Raw genomic sequence first — 21,159 nt, 5'->3', positions numbered from 1 at the left:
GATACTTTTTGACGGAAATTCCTTAATCCAGGGTATTTCAACATTAAGGTCTGTAATTAGAGTCGATCCTTCAGCGCTAAAATTTTGGAGAAAAATTCTGCGCCGGAATATATCGATGGTGAGCCCGTTTTTTTTTTATTAAAATTTCAGTGACTTTTCCTCTCCTATTAGGGAATATTATGTTTAAACTTCAGGCAATAATGATGGTGCGGTCTCCCTTTAAAAAATAAAATAGAACGAAAAAAATCGCAACCGAGAGTCCGAGGTACGCATTTTTGCAGTTACGCCGTCGATACATCGGTGACTCAAGTGCGAAGCCACGTATCTCCGCATCCCAGGCGGATCCAGGCACTCCAAACGGGAAGGGGGGCTTAAGGGGGGGCCTGTAGAGCTCCCCCTCGAAAATTGTAGAGATTTTAAAGCATCGTAGATGCAGTTTGAGTCAATTTCGTCTTTGATAATTACCAAATACAAATAAGCGTCCTTCTTTCTTCCTTGCTCCGTTCCTTCTATCTTCCTTTTTCCCTTTCTTCTTTTCTTCCTTTCTTCCTTTCTTTCTTTCTTCCTTCTTCCTTTTTCCATGTAAACACACAGAGGTATAAATGGCCTTAGATGCTAAAGCACCGCTTTAAAATAAACTTATATAATTACTACCACTACTACTTCCTTCCTTTCTTCCTTTCTTCCTTTCTCCCTTTCTTCCTTTCTTCCTTTCTTCCTTTCTTCCTTTCTTCCTTTCTTCCTTTCTTCCTTTCTTCCTTTCTTCCTTTCTTCCTTTCTTCCTTTCTTCCTTCCTTTCTTCCTTCCTTTCTGCCTTAGATGCTAAAGCACCGCTTTAAAATAAAATTATATTACTACTACTATACTACTTCCTTTTTTCATTTTTTCCTTTTTTTCTTCCTTTCTTCCCTTTTTTTTTCAAGAAATTGCGTTGACTAGTTTTCCAAAAAAAATAAATATTTTATAACAGGTAGCCCGTGACTTCGCAAACGGAGTTACATGGTTTGGCACTTTGGCCATCGGTATTACTTACTATCCACAAAAGTCTTATTTTCACCCCGAGAATCGATTCCATGAATCTTCAAACCTGAGCCGGGATCATCCTGTATTCCTCGCCTCAAGTCAGGTAACGATACCCACATCGTAAAATGAGAAGCAGATCTGTTGATCAAGTGAAACGAGAAAAACACGAATCTCTCTCTGCGACGGAAGAATTCTGTATCTCATTCCTCATTGCTCGGGGAAAACCAGACATTAAGTATTAAAAAATCATATGCCTCTTTTCCCATCAAAAATAAAAGGAGGTATTTTTATGCATCAAACGTAGTCGTCCCATATGTTTTTATTTCCCTTGTCCCACCCTCGTAACGCCCTTGTTCTGTAGGAACTTGCCTTACCATAACGCCATACCATAACGCAATGGCGATTCTTGAAAGTTGGCATCACTATTATTTGGACGTATTTATGCTAAAAGGAACTATGTTGTACGCAAAACCTATGCTCATAGTTCCTTTTAGCATAAATACGTCCATTTCTTCATTAAAATTTATTTAACACAATCGAGCCTTCAATCGACAACTTGCCTTATCTAAATTCAATATTTTTAATGGATTTATAAACGGAGGAAAACTGTGTTGTCAACTTGCAAAATCGCCACTGCCTTGAAGTTGGGCTGAGTCATTTGCCTCCAGTCTCAGCAGTTTTACAACGATGTGTTGTCCCATAATTTTTTCTATCCCGAAAACCAAACTCGCAATTGTTCAAGTTTTAATCGGTTTAAAATGTGAAACTGCACCATAAATGTTTCAATGTCGCCAAAGTTCCTCCTATAAAATACAGTTTTGCTGAAAATTTCAATCTTTTTATTTGATATTTTTGTTAAATTTCACTCTTAATTACATCTAGGACATGTGAAAATTTCAAGGAGTGATAACCTAATTAAATGAGCGAAAATAAAACTTTTCTTGCTCTCAACAAAAATGAAAAGTTCCGTAAAAAGACCTGCCAATAAAAGTGTCATTCTGTGCCTATTTTTGAAAACACTGGGATTTCGTTCAGATCTGTTTCAAATAATACCTTATGTCATGAGATAATCTTCCAATGAAAGTTTTATCTTGAGTTCAAAGCTCGTTTTGGCAATACGGAACATTGCTATGTTTACATTTTTTACTATTATAAGTGCTAACATTTTGAAGTTGCCCGTTTAAAGAACCACTTCAGTCAACTTTTTTTGCATGTTACAATATCCTCAATCGACGTTACTCAGGGATTATGTCTGTTGTTGACGCTAGGATCTAGCGATTAGTCGTGATAAAGCGTTGCAAATTATTTACTTGCGCTAGGTTTTTTGCTCGCTTATTTTAGGGCGACTTATATCAGTATGACCAGGGGACTATATAGGGAACAGACTCCAAAGAGGGCTAAAGGGTTTCGAAGCCATGAGACTTTATTTTTTAAGCTCCATTTCCTATCAACGCTCCCGTCCAAAACATCATCCAACCTTTAAAAACGGAGAAAAAATCATGCCATAGATTGTCGCTGGGACACCTTGTATAGTTACAACAATGTATCATGACTGATCGCTAGATCGTATTGGCAACAACAGTCTAAATCCCTGAGGAACATCAACTGATGAAATTGTGCCCCATAAAGTAAAGAGAGAGTTTGCGATCATTAAAGGTTAATGTCTTGGTTGGTTTAAACTTATCACTTACCAAAATAACGTACATAATGTTATTAGAACTAATGAATTAGGATTTAAGTAATTGTCTTAGTGTAGGCTGCTCAGAATGAACTTCTTACGCCGCATAAATTATCCCTTGCTCTTAAAGTCTCAGCATTAATTCTGTATAAATTAATTTTTGGAATTTCTGCATTACTTTCTTAAACATATTTCTTCCTTTCCCAAATGACTATTGATTTGGACATACCATAGCATATCTCCGGTAAACTTAACCTTAATTTATCTCTAAATTTAAAAATAAGAGACATCTGAAGTGCAAACGCGATACAACTATTCGCGCAAGATGGATGTCCACATTGCATACGAAAAATATAAGACGCAATGGCGCTAGTCGTGAACTCGCAATGCTCTGCTCCATGCTACTAGTTTGAAGCACCATTACGAATAAGACAAACGGAAACAAACACAATCTAGAAATAAAGCGAGGGAAAGGATGCGCGTTCACGGCGGCGCAGAGATATAACTATTCGTGCTTGATGGACGTCCGTACTGCATCCGAAAAATTGAAGGCGCGATGACGCGAAGCGTGAGCTCTCAAAGCTCTGCTATATGCTGTCAACGAGGTTTCGCTCAGATTCGGGAGAAAAGTTAAATAAGAGGTCCGAATACGTGTTTCCTACCGTCGGCTGTGTTACTCACGTAGTAATACCATTACGAATAAGACAAACGTAAACACACACAAAATGGAAATAGAAGGAGGGAAAGGATGCGCGTTTACGACGGCGCAGAGATACGACTATTCGTACTTGGTGGACGTCCGTGCTGCATCTGAAAAATTGAAGGCGCGATGACGTGAAGCGTGAGCTCTCAATGCTTTGCTGCATGCTGTCAATGAGATGTCGCTTAGATTCGGGAGAAAAGTTAAAAAAAAGGGCCTGAACACATTTCTCCTACCTTCGGCTGTGTTTATACTTGTTCTTTCTTCTTTTTTCGGGTTCTTGTCTGATTCATTTTTAGGATGGATTTGCAGACCCACGTCTTAAGCTCATGTAAACCGCATGCATCACTAGCTCGATTCTTTTGGAAATAATGGTGCTTGGATGCGTCTATTGGCTTTAATTCTTTTTGTTTTCTTTGATTTCAGAAGTCTGTCTGCTACTTCAATACGTTCAATTTTGAAAGTTTTACTCCGTACGAACTTGTGCTGATTTGACAAAATTTTCTGAGCCCCTCTCCACGGAGGGAATGCTCTACCAGAAAATATCACACTACGCCCCTTTAACCAGCCAAGGGTCTACGCCTTTACATCCACGCCAGTCCGACTTTGCTACTCAGATCTATCCTCAGACTTTTTTTGTTTTTACAGAGGAAGAAAGAACGTTGACAAAGCAAACAAATCGATGGTCAAAAAGCGAAATTACATGTCTCCATTGTGGTGTCTCAAAATTTCCGCTCCCACAAGTCAACTTCATAGCTTGAATTTTAAAATACACTGCCAACAGAAACGAAAACTCAAGTAGGTTCTCAAGAAATTGCGTTGGCTTTATCTTTCCAAAGAAAAAATGAAGTATAATAGGAAGTCTGCAACGCAACGCCTCAAACGGAGATACATGGTACCTACGTGGGTCATTGACATCCTCAAAAAAGTGTATAATTTTCGCAATTTTTCCACCTATGAAACATTCTCTTTTTCAAAAACCAAGCAGTAAAATATCCACGATTTTTTTCAGAGGTATGTACATGGGGAGTCTGCTCCTGATCTGACCTGGTTTTTCCTGGCTACGCAACCGGCCTTGAATAGCATCCGTCGCGCCGCGTGCCGCGTCCATATGGTCCGCATTTTGCAATTCGGAACTAGAATATCCGGCTAAGTTTGGAAACGACATATGTACCAATAGTTACCCTATGGACATGAGTGTTTTGAACGAATAGGCTAGAAATTGTAGTTCCTATGATTGCAGAATATAGTGCTTAAGGCAAAGTTATAGAAAGTAAGTCGTCTATACAATTTAATGCTTTTCCAGACTCATCTCAATGTGCAGTCTGTGGCGAAGCTTGAATGATCGATTTATCGATGTTTCCCAATTTGAAGCTATGGTGAGATTCGATTATTAAGGACTAAGGAGCCGTTCGTCACGAGAACCCGTTTCCATAGGTTTAAACGTCAGGCAGGCCCGCCACAAAGGGGGGATGCTGGGTTCCTGGTACCGGGGCCCGGGCCCCGGAGGGGGCCCGTGTTACCCGTTAAAAACCACTACGAATTCACGTGCAACCCTTGTTTCGTAAGAAAAAGTGAAAAATTTACCCTAAAAATTTCGCAAAAGGTGAATAGATTTTCAGAAACTCGCTGGGCCACTGTAGAATTCTTCTTAAATTTTCAAAGAAGTATACTTCCTGGAAAATGTCTATCTATTTTCAAGATTTTCAGTACAGGGGGATAGTTTTAGTAACTGCGTTTCATTTTCTTCCGTCGTCAGATGCTAAGAGTCTCCAGTCTGGGCATCCTCGACTTCAATGGCTCTTGGCTCAACTCCCTTGCCATAGACGAACGAAGGGGGAGTCCAGGGAGGCCTGGCCTTCATAGAACTGAAAATAGTATCATAAATAAATAAAAATTTTCCAGATGTTTTGAATGCAACAATTCGCAAGTATTTTGTGCTGAAAGTAGAAAAAAAAAAAAAAAAAAAAAAAAACATAATTATTCCGCAGAAATTGATGGAAAAATTCTTTATGGAAGCTTCAAAATGCGTCCGATTAGTCGTATCAATTCTAAAATTTCTCGGGGGATGCCCCTCGGACCCTCCCCCCCCTCCGTGCTTAGGGCCCGGACCTAAAAACTGGTACCAGGGCCCGAGATGGGATGTGGCGAGTCTGCATGAAGGCTATTTCCATTTAAATCTTCCGTCACATTGATACGGCGCACTGATACAACTATTTGAACTCTCCGGAATGCGTGAGGTATCACGCCGCATTTGAAGGCGTTTTCAAAACAGCCAAGTTCCGTTATCGGAAGAATCGTTTTGCACAGTTCATATTCTTTTGTTATATTCCGTACCACTCGTTCATTTTTAATCCCGTAGAAAAACCACCCATTTGTAAATACAATTCTAGCTGAAGCGCACTTCAGCTATGCATTCACCACTGCAAAAATTTCAGAGGAAACCGACAAGCCCAGCGTGCATGGAGGCTATTTCAATTGCAATCTTCCGTCGCATTTCTAAGGCGCAATGATACAACTATTTGAACTCTCCGGAATGCGTGAGGTATCACGCCGCATTTGAAGGCGTTTTCAAAACAGCCAAGTTCCGTTATCGGAAGAATTGTTTTGCATAGTTCATATTATTTTATTTCCATTTCTAACCACTTGCTTAATTATAATCCTCCTATAAAAATTAATACTTAATACCGATTAAGAGAGTTTCCTACTAACTTTTATACAAGTCCTCGCAAGAAAATACCTATGCATGCTGCGAAATAGCGTGCTGTGCACCAGACACTTGTATATCGACGGTGAAACTACCAAACCACGTATCTCGGTTTGCGACATCGTAGACTTCCTGTCATACTTTATTTTTTAAATGAAAAACTACTCAACATCCAGTCTTGAAAATTTCTGTGATTTTTCTTCTTTGTGCGGAGAAAATTCAGTGAAAATTTCAAGGAATGATATTGATTTGGTCTACTTCAAAAAAATAAAATGCAATCGTAGATTTTTAAACACCGCAAACGAGATACGTGGTTTGGTAGTTTCACCAACGATATGCTACTTCTAATAGTTTTATTAATAGAATGTTGAGAGTTCCGATGTCTGAGACCGACAGGAAAAAAGAGAAGGACGAAATCTTCGAAATAGCCAAACGAAAAAAGAAAAATCGAAGAACTTACGAAAAAAATGGAATATTGGAACAAAATCAGAGAAGTCACAACCTTACAACCGGAAAAAGAATAAAGGAGGATTGGGCTCCTTTAACATTTCACCCAAAATTGCATAAAAAGTTTCAAAAAGTCTGTAAGAAGCATGACTTAAAAATGGTTTCCGCTAATCATTGCAACGTGAAAGCTGTGTTCCATAACAAACTGAAAGATAAGTCTGTGAATAACGAGAGGTCTGGCATTTATGAAATAGCTTGCGTAGATTGTGATAAAGTGTACTCCGGACAGAGTTGTCACCAGATACAAATAAGATGCTTTGTAGGGTCGCTAGCGTGAAATAGAAAATATGAAAGATTGGAAATTTCCGTGAAATATTTCATGAAATTTCACGGACTGTGAAAAATGTCTTATTTTTCAGGGGCTAGAGTATGCAACCCGCACTCAAATACACAAAAATAAACGACAGGCACAATTTTTTCATTTTGCGAAACATGAAAACGAACTGGTATTTTTCAACATTTTTCATAAGTTCCTGAAATTTCATGAAATATTTCACGTGAAATTTCAAAATTTTATTTTCCATGAAGAATTACAACCCTGATTTTTGGAGTATCTTCGTAATATAAGAAAAGGAGAGGTTGAGGAATCGTCGGTCGCCAAGCATGTTGAGGAAGGAAAACATTGAGTCGGTATGCCTGAGATTAAACGTAGATTTCAGTGACGTTCCCTCGCGAGGGAGGACGACAAAATCTGTAACTTGGCCAGTGAAGATAGGTGCTTTCTACTTTGACCATCAATAAAAGACGGCAACTACTCACTGAGCCCCTGAGTGAGTGGACTTCCCCTTCCTCCTCCCCTCTTGAGATTTCGTCATGTCGGATGGTGAGCTGTCACGTCGCATCACGTGGCACTCGGCGGCACAAAAAGCGCGTCGCGTGGCACTAATCGGCGGGTTTCGGCGAGAAAATAGGAGCAGTGACTGATGAACAGGAGCTTAAGAAACGGAGGCGGACGGTAACCTGCAGTTTTATGTCCAGATAATCAGGCGTAATCGTTGACGGGGAGAGCACTTTTAATCCTTGATCGCAGGGCTGCCAGATTATGTAAAATAACATGTCGAACGGTTTTTCACTTGTACGTCAAAAGCAATCGATCCTACGGAAAAATGTCATGTGACTTTTAATAAAGAACACAAAATTTCCTATGAGTACCACTATATAATGGTTAATTTGTGACTTCCGGTTAATGAGATACCGCGGTAATGGAGAATTTGCTCGCAAATTTTTTATGGATTAATCTGAAAGTGGCTGAAGAGCTGACTATGCAGTATTTTTTATAATTTTTTTCTGCTATTGGAAATCGTATGAAAATAGATTTAAAAGTGAGAAAATGCACCGCCTAGTGGCGGCATTTCCCATTTAAACGCATGTATTTTAGCAGATTAGATCATTTTGTCATATCTCCTCCAATAATTATTCAATTTATGAGCCAATGGTACTTACCCTTGTATTCAGCTCACTTGGTAACGTCGACTTAAACACGGAATTCATCAAATTTCAGACACCTGCAAATTCTCCATTTTTTGTAGCTGGGAAAGTCGAATTTTACTTGAAATTGCGCTTTTCCCACGAAATCTGCAATTAGCTTAAAAAAGCGAGTCAGAGAGAAAAATTGTTCACTCTGAAATGGAAAAGCATAAAAATTCAAATAGAACAGAGGCCATAATTTTACTACGGGGTCCACCCCTGGATCGCTATGCGGTCCGACCCAATGGCGGCTGCTGGATACGGTGAGTCTCGGCTTGGCCGCGCTGCATCGCCCATTGCCATGATTTATGATGGTTCTTCGACTAAATAACTCGAAGGAAGATGCAATGACTTTCTCACAACATGTTTCAAACTCATTGAACTCTATAATAGATCAACAGGAAATCTGGTTAAAAAAGTATTTATGACGCGTGATGTCGCCACGAGTTTTATGCATTTTTCAATTATGATAGCACAGCTGAAATGTTTTCGGTTCAAGATAAAATCCAATTTTGATTTTGAGGGATAAATTATCTCGCTTATCTTAGCTCTCTCCCTCTTCCTAACGGTGTTGCTTGAGCTAATTGGACTGCATTTTGCAATTTGGAAGTGTAAATTCTGGATTTCTGGAAAAACACTTATGTGCATGGGGAAACTAATACGTTGTTTTTAAACCGGGCTAGAACCTAAGTAGCATTTTTCAATGTAAAAGTTGCAACAAGTTGAAACAATGTTGGTATTTGTTGCAACAAAGTTGCAACTTTCGGTCAACTTTTGGTTGATAAGTGGCGATTTTCAGCGATCATCGGAAGACAAAGTTGCAACCTGCTGAGATTGCAAAATTGCTGAACCAAAGTTGTTTAAAATTTATAAAGATAGGCAACCAGCAATACTTTGAAGTTGAAACATGTTTCAACTTAATTGCTACTAGTTCCAACAATGATAGCTCCTTCGAGGGAGAGAGTAGGTAATCTGCACATCAATCTAGTTGCAAGAATCAAACGATTTTATTGCAAGTTGTTGCAACCTCTGCTACTTACTTAGGAATTTACTTATATAGTTCCAAATTGCAAAATATAGTCCAAGTATCACTGAGCAAATAGGAAAGATAATTGAGGGGCTTGAAGGACAAGGCGCATAAGTGCAGTTTTTGAAAAAATTGAGATAGTAATAATTTCAAGTATAACCAGTCTTAATGCAAATTCTGTGAAAAATTCGCTTCCAAATTCCAATTTTTAAACATCCAAAAGTAGGTTTATACTTTCTTTCCGCCATATGGATTCATGTAGTTTCTCGAAATAGTAAAAACTGCACTTTTGCGCCTTGTCCTCCAAGCCCTACAATGGAGATGTTGCATAAGTGAGGAATGCGATTTGGCTGTTGATTCACATGTAAGAGTTCGTGAGAAACACGATGGTGCCACTGATTTTCTCTAAAATCAACTCCCAAGCTCAAAAAAAAACTCTCAAAATGAAGCCAAAATGGAGGGGATATCCTACGCTATCCTGAGAGTCCACCTCTATATCAAGACAAACTCTCCATGCAAAGATAGGGAGCAAATACTTTAGCAGGGTTGCTGTGTTTTCAATTTTGGAGTCCCCAAATAAAGTGGCAGCCTTGTCAATGTATTTGCTCCCTATCTTTGCGTGGAGAGTTTGTCTTGATGTAGACGTGGACTCTCAGGATAGCGTGGGATATCTCCTCCATTTTGGCCTCAACTTGAGAACTTTTTTCGAGCTTGGGAGTTGATTTCAGGGAAAATCAGTGGCACCATCGTGTTTCTCGCGAACTTTTACTTAGGAATCAATTGTCAAATCGCAAATTCCTCACACATGCAACATCTCCATTATGAGTTCCGCAACAAGCACGACTCGCTTGGACCTTTTCATACACGAGCCACACGAAACTGATTTCTTCTTGCTGCTTGTGAGGAGAGCGGGAGCATTTACTTCTTCCTTCATACATGCGGGATACAACAAGCGTGACTTGTGCGTATACCGCGTCCATCTCCGAAAGGGGTTACTCCAGAATTTCGCGCATTTTAACAATTTAAACGATTCATCGGTTCTTCTCTCCTCTCCTTCCGTCCATTGATACAGATACAAAATTTTTCGGACTTTCTGACGCGACCGGCTCGATGCTCTCATTGAATCGGTGCCTTTCTATCCCTGATGTCGGCTGCAGTCTCACCAGTCAACCTATAATACCACAAACTAGGTATATGTGATACTCTTTCGATTAACTTTGCTACATGTAAATCACGGATTTTGTTTATACAGTGAGCTTAGCGAAAAGCTTAGATAATGAGAGAGGCTAAACGTTTTCGTTGATTTCCTTTTTTTCATTTTCACGGGTTGGGTCCCACCGTCCCACTTGATACGACGGGTTATTCAAAACAATTAAAATAAAGTTCCGATGAAATGAAACTGACGCCTATCATGCTGCGATGTAGGTGTTTTTCTCTACTATTTTTTTTTTTTTTTTTTTTTTTTTTTTTTTTTTTTTTTTTTTTTTTTTTTTTTTTTTTTACCTTAGTAATCCACGCTTGTTTACGCATCGAGCCGGTCGCGTCAGCGAGTCCGAAAAATTTTGTACCTCTTGTAGATGGACAGAAGGACCCCTGTCGATATTCCTCAATTGTGGTTGTAGAAAAAAAATTCAAGATTACAGTCGGATTCTATGTAGTTGAAGGCGATGAATCGATTACGCATGGTCCCAAGGCTCTCCGCGGCTTCCTAAGCCGAGTAACCTGAAAATTTCAGTCACATGCAGACGTTCAAAAACAATCGATTTTGACCGTCTGCATGTTAACTGAAATTTTCATAGTTTTTTTTATTTATTTAATTATTTTCTTTGGAAGAAGTGAGCTCATTAGCATGGAGCTGTTGTACAAGTCAGGCTTTAACAGTGGAGTACATACAGGGTGTTTCAGACCACCCGTTACCAGGCCTTTTTCTCGGTTGGTATAGGTCGTACGAAAGTCGGAGATCGCGGGGTTGAATAGGGAATTGACCCCAAGGAATCCGAATTTCGTGGGTCCCGAAAACCCCCCCACCCCCCCCTTGGGGGTAAAGGGGGGGTCACGATGCTAAAAGTCACGGTTCCCGACCGAATTGCGGATAGATCGCATCAGAATTGAAAAGCACGGAAAATTTCACGTGGAATTGACCCCTAAAAATCCGAAATCGGACCATCCAAGGCCCAAATTTGATCCCCTAAAGAGGGGGACAGTACCCCCCTCCATAATTTCTCTTTGGTCTCAAAATTGACGTAAATTCTCCAGAAAAAGACGGTTTCCCAGGTAATCGACCTCGAGAAATCCAAATTTCATGGTCCCGAAGCTCCTCCAGCTCCCCTTGGGGTTAAACGGGGGGCCCAATTTTAAAAATCGGGGCTCCGTTTCCGAATCGCAAATTGATTGCATCCAAATTGAGGAGCAGAACACATTTACATCTTAAGTGACTCCTAAGAGTTCTAATTGACCCCCCTGAACGGCAGAAAGTAACCCCTGAGGAAGGGGCCTCGCCCCGCCAAAAATTTCTCAGGATTCCTCTTTGGTCGCAAAATTGACGTCGATTCTCCAGAAAAAGACGGTTTCCCATGTAATCGACCCGAAGAGCTCAGGGAACATGAAATTTAGAGTCCTCGGGGTCGATTACATGGGAAACCGTCTTTTTCTGAGAATCGACGTCAATTTTGCGACCAAGAGGAATCCTGAGAAATTTTTGGCGGGGGCGAGGCCCCTTCCTCAGGGGTTACTTTCTGCCGTTCAGGGGGGTCAATTAGAACTCTTAGGAGTCACTTAAGATGTAAATGTGTTCTGCTCCTCAATTTGGATGCAATCAATTTGCGAATCGGAACGGAGCCCCGATTTTTAAAATTGGGCCCCCGTATTAACCCCCAAGGGGAGCTGGAGGAGCTTCGGGACCATGAAATTTGGATTTCTCGAGGTCGATTACCTGGGAAACCGTCTTTTTCTGGAGAATTTACGTCAATTTTGAGACCAAAGAGAAATTATGGAGGGGGTACTGTCCCCCTCTTTAGGGGATCAAATTTGGGCCTTGGATGGTCCGATTTCGGATTTTTAGGGGTCAATCCACGTGGAAATTTTCCGTGCTTTTCAATTCTGATGCGATCTATCCGCAATTCGGTCGGGAACCGTGACTTTTAGCATCGGACCCCCCCTTTACCTCCCAAGGGGGGGTGGGGGGGTTTCGGGACCACGAAATTCGGATTCCTTGGGTCAATTTCCTATTCAACCCCGCGATCTCCGACTTCGTGCGACCTATACCAACCGAGAAAAAGGCATGGTACGGGTGGTCTGAAACACCCTATATACAGGGTGTTCCAAAAGTCCGTACTCCCCCCTCGTAACTTTTGAACGGGTAGAGATAGAAAAACGAAACTTTGAAAATGTTTCTATCTTAAAGGAGTCCATCTTCTAGGGGGGTCAAAATTTTTGTCCATCCCTCAGGGGGGGGGGGGGCGGGGGCCCCCAATTTTTTTTTCAAATGGTTACCCTTATCTTGTGATACATCATTAGAAACAGCATAAAAACCTAAGCATTTTGGCGCAAACCGCGGATCAATATCTTAATTTTTGACCAAGTTATGATACGTCAAAGGTCAAATTTGACCTATTTTCAAAAAATCATATCTCCGGCTCAAATTATCGTAAAGAAAAACATAAAACGGGAAAATTTACTAAATTGTAATCACTTTCAAGTAAAAATCACAGAAATCACTTCAAACTAATTTTAAGGGGGGGCTTTGGACCCCTCAATACGTCATGTTAAAGATCATACGATATTCTCGCGAAATGCCCGTGACGGGAGTCACGGGTCTAGAGGCCGCTAAAATATCTACAACCCCGAAAAAATGGTGGTAGGGGAGCAAGACATGCCATACAAAAAAAATGATAAAATCGATAGAAAAATGAGTTGTGGGGAGAGGGTGATGGAGCTAGAAAAATTAGCTGCGGGTGGGGGGGGGAGGTAGAATTAATGCTGGCAAAAAAATTAGAACTAACCTAGCAATGATTTATTAAAAAAAGAAAGAAAAAAAATGAAAAAAAGAAAAAAATAAGTTGAAATAAAACATCAGCTGATAGCAAACAAAGGTTACCAAGGAAACCAAGGAATGGAACTTTCATAAAAACAGTTTAGTGGAAAACAGCGTAAGTAGGGCACTTACGTTAATTACCGTTTATAAGTAAACGGTAAATGCGATTTAACCGAAAATTTATACAGTTCTTCATAAGACCAAAATGGACAATATTGCAAAATTTGAAGAAGCTAACGTAAATCTAACGATAGTTATCGTGAACGAAAGAATTGCTGACATAGGTCGGGTAACTAATATAGGTGGGATGGGATTCTCGCAAAATGAGCCAATATCCCCTTACTATTCCTCAACAATATCTTATTAAGTTCAAAATTTGTTCAATATTGCGTTTTCAAGTCCCCAAATTTCGGGCAAAGTTCAAAAAACGAAATTTAAGGTGATTCAATTCAACCATTTAAATTTCATTTTTTTAAAACTTTGTTCAAAATTTGGGGACTTGAAAACGCAATATTTAACTAATTTTGAACTTACCAAGATAATGTTGAGGAAAAGTAAGGGGAAATTGGCTCATTTCGCGAGAATATCGTATGATCTTTAACATGACGTATTGAGGGGTCCAAAGCCCCCCCTTAAAATTAGTTTGAAGTGATTTCTGTGATTTTTACTTGAAAGTGATTACAATTTAGTAAATTTTCCCGTTTTATTTTTTTCTTTACGATAATTTGAGCCGGAGATATGATTTTTTGAAAATAGGTCAAATTTGACCTTTGACGTATCATAACTTGGTCAAAAATTAAGATATTGACTTGCGGTTTGCGCCCAAATACTTAGTTTTTTATGCTCCTTCTAATGATGTATCACAAGATAAGGGTTACCATTTGAAAAAAAAAGTTGGGCCCCCCCCCCCCCCTGAGGGGGGGACAGACGGATGGATAGAAGATGGACCCCTTTAAGATAGAAACATTCCCAAAGTTTCATTTTTCTATCTCTAGCTGTTCAAAAGTTACGAGGGGGGGGGGGGGGGGGGTACGGACTTTTGGGACACCCTGTAGGTATACTGCCGTGCTAAAGAAGAACGCCGCTGCCAAGTCTCATCCGATAACAACCAAAATTACTGGGAAAAGTGTGAATATTGTTATACAAAAATTTCAGACAGTTTTTTACGCAATTTAATGTAGAATATCTGAAAATTTCAAGGAAAAGTATGCATGAATGTTGTCAAAAATATATGTTTTATCAAGGGACATCGGGCAACTCTCGAGCGTTCTTCCTTAGCACGGCATTATACATGTACTTACGTACGTATACATACATAATACATAGGTCCTTAACAGGCTTGATACCAAGGAATAGTGAGAAAAATTTTGAAACAAAGGGATTCAAAGAACGTAGGTAAAAAGAAACTCATTAAAATCATGGTAGGCATTTTCTAACATCAGCCTTTTAATTTCACTAAGGAAAGCTTGAATATCATTGGAACGGAGGGAGATCTTGATGACTAAAGGGAGTGCATTGAAAAGTTGCATTGATGAATAAGCACATTGGCATCGGTTGAAACAAGAGAAGAAGGAATGTTGCAGATTGATGGGTGACAAGTATTATTTGTATGACCTACGGTCAGATCTGTTGGTGATAAGATCCCACTATTGACAGAATAAGTTCTTCAAACATTCAAAAATGTACAGTGAAGGGAGAGTAAATAAGTTGTTGCTAATGAACAGATCTCGATAATGGTGATTACCTAATTGGCTTATTAAATATGATACCTACTAATAATTTTTGGTAGCAAAAATAGAAAAAGAGGAAATGGGGGAAAAGAAAGATGTGAGCCAGCGATGATGCTAGAGCGTATCCCCGCGTATATTCAGTGGTGGACTAGAGGGCCACCCCCTTTACAAAGTGAGAGGCAACAGTGCTGCCCTCTGTGCACTGTACTAGTGTACTACGTTATATGTAACATTTTTGTCTGCTCTATAAATACAGAATCAGCTCTGGAGCATTTTCCCCAAAGCGGTTGGCCGCATCTATGTAAGGAAACAACGTTTGAATGATAGAAGATCAGCGCCGTGCTATGGGAAACGGCATGTACTACATCTCTGAAGGCCCATTTTTGTCTTTGTATTCTCCCTAAAAGATAATCAATATGGTCGAACCAACTAAGTATACTATCAATGTTTAAACCTAGGAAACGTGTAAAATTGCTAACAGGTATTTTTGTTGTTTCTGAAATATTAATTTGACTTAAATTAGATACATTATTATACCTTAAAGAGTATTGTAAATTTATGTTTTACTTTCATTAGGAGATAAACCACTGATTTTGAACCAGTAGCAGATAAGCTGATACAATAATAAAACAAGCTCTATGCGGCTTCCTGAGCCGAGAAACGGGCACTAGGGTTCTTGTAGTAGGGTTATGTCTATGTGCTGCTTCGAGTTGCTTATTCTCAGTCCCACCGCCGCCTGAGCGCATCGGCCTATGTTTATTTGCTTTATTTCCAAGCATTCTTTTACTATTGTTCGCGGAGCTGTCATTGTTTGTTATTTTTATTCAGTCCGCGAGTTGCTCGGAAAACTGGGCATTTATTGTCCGTCGCATAGTGATTTACGTCCGCGTAGCTCTTCTCGATGCAGTTGATGCATCTTATTATTTTATCGCTGCAGGTCTCCTTCGTATGGCCGAACCTTGCGCACCTGGAGCACGTTGGACCGGTGTCGGTACACTGGCGTGCCGCGTGGTTGAAGGCTAGGCAGTTGAAGCACCTCTCCTTCTTCGCCCCCGCACCAAGTTCCGAAACTCAGTGTGCCTAACTCTTCGAGTTTAGTTTGGATCTCCGGGGAACACCACTTGTGCGTGTTCTTCCGTGTCGTTCTCCTGGGGATCGGACGGGAACATTTTGTTACAGAGCTTCCTGAGGGTCTCTTCCATCGTTTTGGTCTCTTCTCCGTTATTGGTTTTCAAAGCGCTCAGTACCATCTCGGTTTTCATCTTGTTGGCTGACATCTTGTATATAACGCTCCATGGGTTGGTGCGGTCTCTTTCCGTGACGAACTTTCTCCAGCTCTCGTCTTCCTCTTTCTTGATCATCTGCTAAAACTTTCTCGTCTCTCTCTCTAGTCTCTCTCTTTTCTTTCTCTTCTCTTCCCTTTGTGGCTCTCTCCCTCGTACTCTACTGGGCATCTTACAGGAACTCCTCCTCTCCTTATGAACCTATGTCTCTTCCGCGTGAATCTCTATCCTGTAACATTTTCCTAGTTTTTTTTTAATTTCCCGTCGAAATTTATACTTTCCCCTGCTATTTGAATCTCCCGCCTACTCCCCCGTGTGCGGAGCGGCCCGCCCCGCACATGGATCAAAATTCGAAATTTACTGGATCACTCAAAATTACGTAACACCCGATTTTTTTTTTTTGGGGGGGGGGGAAGGGGAAGGGCCTCACACACCCAAATCGGTTGCTTAAGCCCTAACGAACCCTTCTGCCTCAAGGACTAAGCCCCAATTTGAAAATTTGGCCCCTTACAAATAAAATAAAAGATTTTAAGAAATTGTTGGCAACGCCGCAAAAATATGACAACAGGGCGCAGTTGCCCCTGTTACAAGCCCTTTTTTGGAACCCTAAGGGAACAAAAGAAAACAATAAAAAAAACAAAATTTACCTGTCAACCTGACGACGTGAAACTGAGCTTCGATCGAACACCACCAGAGAGCGCTGCGCGGAGCAGAGCGACACACGTCCGTCCTCTACGGAAGTCCAATGAAACCCTTAAAATTCTTTTTATAAATTTCCGCTACCAATTCTTCCTCTTTGAGTTCCGCGTCAACACCGTTAATTCTGACCATTGGTTTCTTATCCTTTACCTCTCGCATTGTTAATTGTCCTTCTTTGATTACCGGGATTTCCTTCAGCTTCCTATTTACCTCTTCTTCTGTTCCCTTGACCGTTAGGATCGCCCCTGTTTTAGTTCTTGCTAGTCCCTGTACCATCCAGCCTTGATCTTTAATCGCGTCCTTTACCTTTTCTTTAACCTCCTTGCCATCTGGGTCATCAGCGTCCTCTAAAATGAACTTAACGTCTTTGCTCCCAACTTCCTGTTTATTCTTAACCATCTGGCTGCACGAGTTCTTTAAACTTGGTTCCCTCGGCAAAGTACTAATTTCCTCGCCCATCTCCATTTGCTTCTTCTCGATCCTAGTTAATTTATCTCCCGTGTCCCTAATAATTTCCACTACTTCCTTAAAACCCTCTAATTTTTCTCTCGCGCTTCTCACTGATTCCGCAGCCTCACTAACTCCTTTTAGCTTCCCTGGTGCCTCCGCCATGTTCTTCATTGTATCCTTTGCTGTTTTCTCTATTTCCTGTATTTGCGAAACCATACCTTCCGGAGCCGTCAATTTGATGCCTTCTATCTTTTCCGTTAATTCCCCTAATTCCTCTTTCGTTTCCTTCTGCATTTTTTCCATTTGTCTTTCGATGTCTTTTACAGCCTTCTCTGCTTCTCACTACTTTCTGCCTTACTCGCCATGTCTTTCATCATCCCTTTCTTTTTCACCATTGCTTCCTTTAGCTTCTCTATCTGACCCTGCATCGATCCTATTTTTCCAATTTTTTCAATTTCCTGTTTGATTTCCTTCATTCCCTTTACTTTCCGCTGTTTTGTCTATCCGTATTCCTGTTTTCCAAATTTTTTCAATTTCCTGTTTGATTTCCTTCATTTCCAATGCTCTATTTTTCTCTTTTGCTTATGCACTCGCCACTATCTCCGTTATTTTGTTTCCCATTTTTGCCAATCTTTCCGATAACTCCGTGTAATGTGCCCTCTGATACTCCGTATTTTCCTCTATCGTCCTTTCTATCTGTCTTTTCCACACTTACAATCGGTTCATTACCTCGCTTTCAACCTCCGTGCGTGCCTCCAGTGCGATATCCATACTTTCCTTCATGGTCTTGACCATAGTCACACCTACTCCTTCCAACACCGTTTGTTCTATTCTAGCGCTTGCATCGCCGCCAGATCATTTGGCGTAAGCTTAACTACCGCGTCTTCTCCCTGTTTCCCTACGTTCGCGTTATGCTGGACCTCTACGTTTGCCAGCATATACATGTGTCGCGCATACCATACTATTTTCTCTATCTCCGTTTCTTGGAGCCAGATATACATTCCCTCGTCTGCTAGTCCTTCCGAGAGCACCTTCTCGAAGGGATCGCCATGGACCGCTCTAAGAAAGGTTTTTATATATCTCTTTTGGAGCTCATACTTCTTCAGACTCGTTTTTAGTAGATACTTTGTGTAGCCTACGTGTGTTACTTCGAATTTCTCGCATTCTTTTGTCACGCTTTTTAAAATTTCCCTTCCTTCCCAACTCTTCCATTATCTCTCTAGTCATGTTTATTCGTTCCCTTTGTAACTTTTCCTCTGCTTTTTTCCATTCTTTCTTTGCCTCCTGACTTCCGTTCGGCCTAGTTTGGCTATCCTCTCTAATTATCTTTGTTCTGTTTAGTAGATACGGACAAGAAGAAGAAAGTAGATTTATTATTTTTACGTGCCGTTACGCCGGTTACCGACATCAGGTTCCCTTAAATCGGTCACGGGCGCCCCTCCCCGGGGGGATGCCAATGGGGGGAGATCTCGAACCGAAGTTCGATTTTCTACTACCTCCGGAGCCGTGCCCTGCTCTGCACGTACCAGTTGAGCACTGGTGGGCTGACCTCGGGGACAAGGTCGCCTTAACTTACCGCCGAGTTTTCACGTCGGTCGGTGTTTTCACAGGCAGTTCGGGATGTGTGGATAACATCCCTGCCTCCGCTCGGAATTGGCCCGGCCAGGCCGTCGTCCGAACCTCTGCGGAGGTACCAGAGGCGGCGCCTATGCACGCCTCGGGTGTTTCGCCGAAGCCGAGATCCCTCGTCTCGTTTCCAGTGGCTTTCGTTGCCTGATGGCACTTTCTCGCCTTCGTACTTAGTCGTACCGTGCGCGGCTACCTGACTCCTGCGATGGAGAGTGGAGGGGACCCACGTTCCCTCATAGATGAGTTGCAATCATCGGCCGGCGCCTTTCACATCGGCACTAGCCAGCTTGCAGCTGTACCCTTTGCCTTACCTCCGCGGAAGGAGCATCAGAGTGGGGAAAACACTACAGCGGTTTATCTACGAGATACAGAAAGGATGCCCCCAAGGAAGTGTACTAGGCCCGATAATCTGGATAATACTACTCCATGATTTCCTGCAGAGAGAATTTGGAGAAGGGGTCAGTATAATAGCGTACGCAGACGATATAGTGATACTCGTAGAATCCGACGATGAAAAAGAACTAGAGCTCAAGCTAAACGAAATCATGAGGGAACTGCGTACGTGGCTGAACAAAGCGAAGCTACAGTGGAGTCTCGAAAAAACTAAAGGGGTCGTCCTGAAAGGAGCAATCCAGAAAGGAAAAGGCTTCGAGGAAAGGATTAGAGGAAGGAAGGAAGGGGGTGGGTGATCCGTGGGAAGCTTGGGCAGCCTTGTTGAAAGCGGATCGGGAAAAGAAAGCAGGAAAGGAGGAGGATGGCCCTCGGGAAGCTCCGGCAGCCCTGTTGAACGAGGGTCGGGAGGAAGTACACACCAAGAAACAGAGGCAGAATACATAATATGGTTCGCAAGACATCAGCACGTAATAGCGAACAGCGAGGTAAAGAAGGAAGAGCAGACGGGACATGGAAGCAGAATCGCCCCGAACGACCTCATTGCTATGGCCGTTCCAACTGGTCAAACATCATCAAGCAGTGACGAAGAAAAAGGAGAACACAAAGAAAGGGCTGTGGACAGCCGAACCGAGGATTCAACAGCAGACTCGGAAACGGAGATTAAAAAGGCAATCTCCAGAGTGGAGCAAACCCGACAGGGAATGAAGATGAAGAAAAGAAACAACAAGAGGAACCTGGAAAAGGAACAAGAGGAAGCCAGAGAAACCGAAAAGCGGAAGCTAGAAAAATACAAACAGATGAAGGATGCTCCAAAAGCTAAAACCATCGAAGAAGAAGCGCTGGAATCAGAGAGGAGAAAACTAGAAAAATTCGAGGAGTACAAGAAGAACCAGAGTGAGAACATACGAGAGGAAGAAGAAATGGCAGAAGAAATTAGAAACATGGAAAAGCGGATAGAAGAAATAAAAATCAGAAAACAACAACTAGCCAAAAAGAAGGAAGAAGAAAAGAAAAAAGCGGAAGAACTAAGGAGGAAGGAAGAAGAGAAGAAGAAAGAAGAGCTAGCCAAAGTAGAGAAGGAGAAGCAAGAAGAACAAAGGAGAAGGGAAGAAGAACAAAGAACAAGGAAAAGAATGGAAAAGAGAGAGAGAGAGAGAGAGATCAAAAAGATGCTAAGAAGACAAGAAGAAGATAATGAAAGGCTACAAAATGGCATACGTAGCAGAATTTCATCACCTTCCTCAGAAAGTAGTCTGGAGTCGGAACTAGAATATACACAAAGCGACTCGGACGAGACCGGAACAGAAAGGAGCTTCCACATGGAATTCAAAGAAGTGGAAGACAGAGAATGCGAGTCCCCCGGGGAGGACACAAGAAAACAGAAAGAAGAAGAGCAGATGGAAGCACAAGTGGAACTTAAACGAAAAAGAACAAGGGATCAAGAAGCGGAAGAAGAAGCAAAAAGGATCAAAGAAAACAAAGACGACGAAGACATTGTATATGTGGACCCAATCGATGACCCACTCGATATTACAAACCAATCGAGACGCACGTCAACGACGTCCCTCCAAGATTTCTTCACACCGCAGATTAGGGAAGAAGTAAACGATGTAGAGTTCGACGTCGCGGCAGCAGAGTGGGCGAGAGTTCAGAGCCTGCAAGAAGAGCTACAACGATATTACTCCGACAGTAAGCAGGGAAAAAGAGCTTTCCAGAAAACCAAGAAAACAGACGAGTTTTACGCCGGAGTCACAAAGAGATTGATAGCAAAAATAAGGAAGTTAGAGCAAGTACTGGAGGTGACCAGGAGCAACCAAGCCAACGCTCAGGCCA

General features: G+C 41.4%; 1 protein-coding gene across 2 annotated transcripts in view; it reads right to left on the bottom strand.

The window, feature by feature from the left end:
- LOC109032023 (putative fatty acyl-CoA reductase CG5065) overlaps positions 1 to 21,159 on the bottom strand; it is a 92,322-nt gene that overhangs the window by 21,711 nt on the left and 49,452 nt on the right. The window contains exon 1 of one of the 2 annotated variants that reach the window (XM_019043915.2): positions 7,375 to 7,553. The exons of the other annotated variant lie outside the window; for it this stretch is intronic. Within the exon in view, the coding sequence (XP_018899460.2) occupies positions 7,375 to 7,457 (83 nt within the window). The 5' untranslated portion in view covers positions 7,458 to 7,553. Of the gene's footprint in view, positions 1 to 7,374; positions 7,554 to 21,159 lie in introns of those variants that run through there. 2 annotated transcript variants of the gene reach the window in all.

This window comes from Bemisia tabaci, chromosome 2, assembly GCF_918797505.1.
Source record: "Bemisia tabaci chromosome 2, PGI_BMITA_v3".
NCBI lineage: Eukaryota > Metazoa > Arthropoda > Insecta > Hemiptera > Aleyrodidae > Bemisia > Bemisia tabaci.
This window is presented reverse-complemented; position numbering and strand designations above follow the sequence as displayed.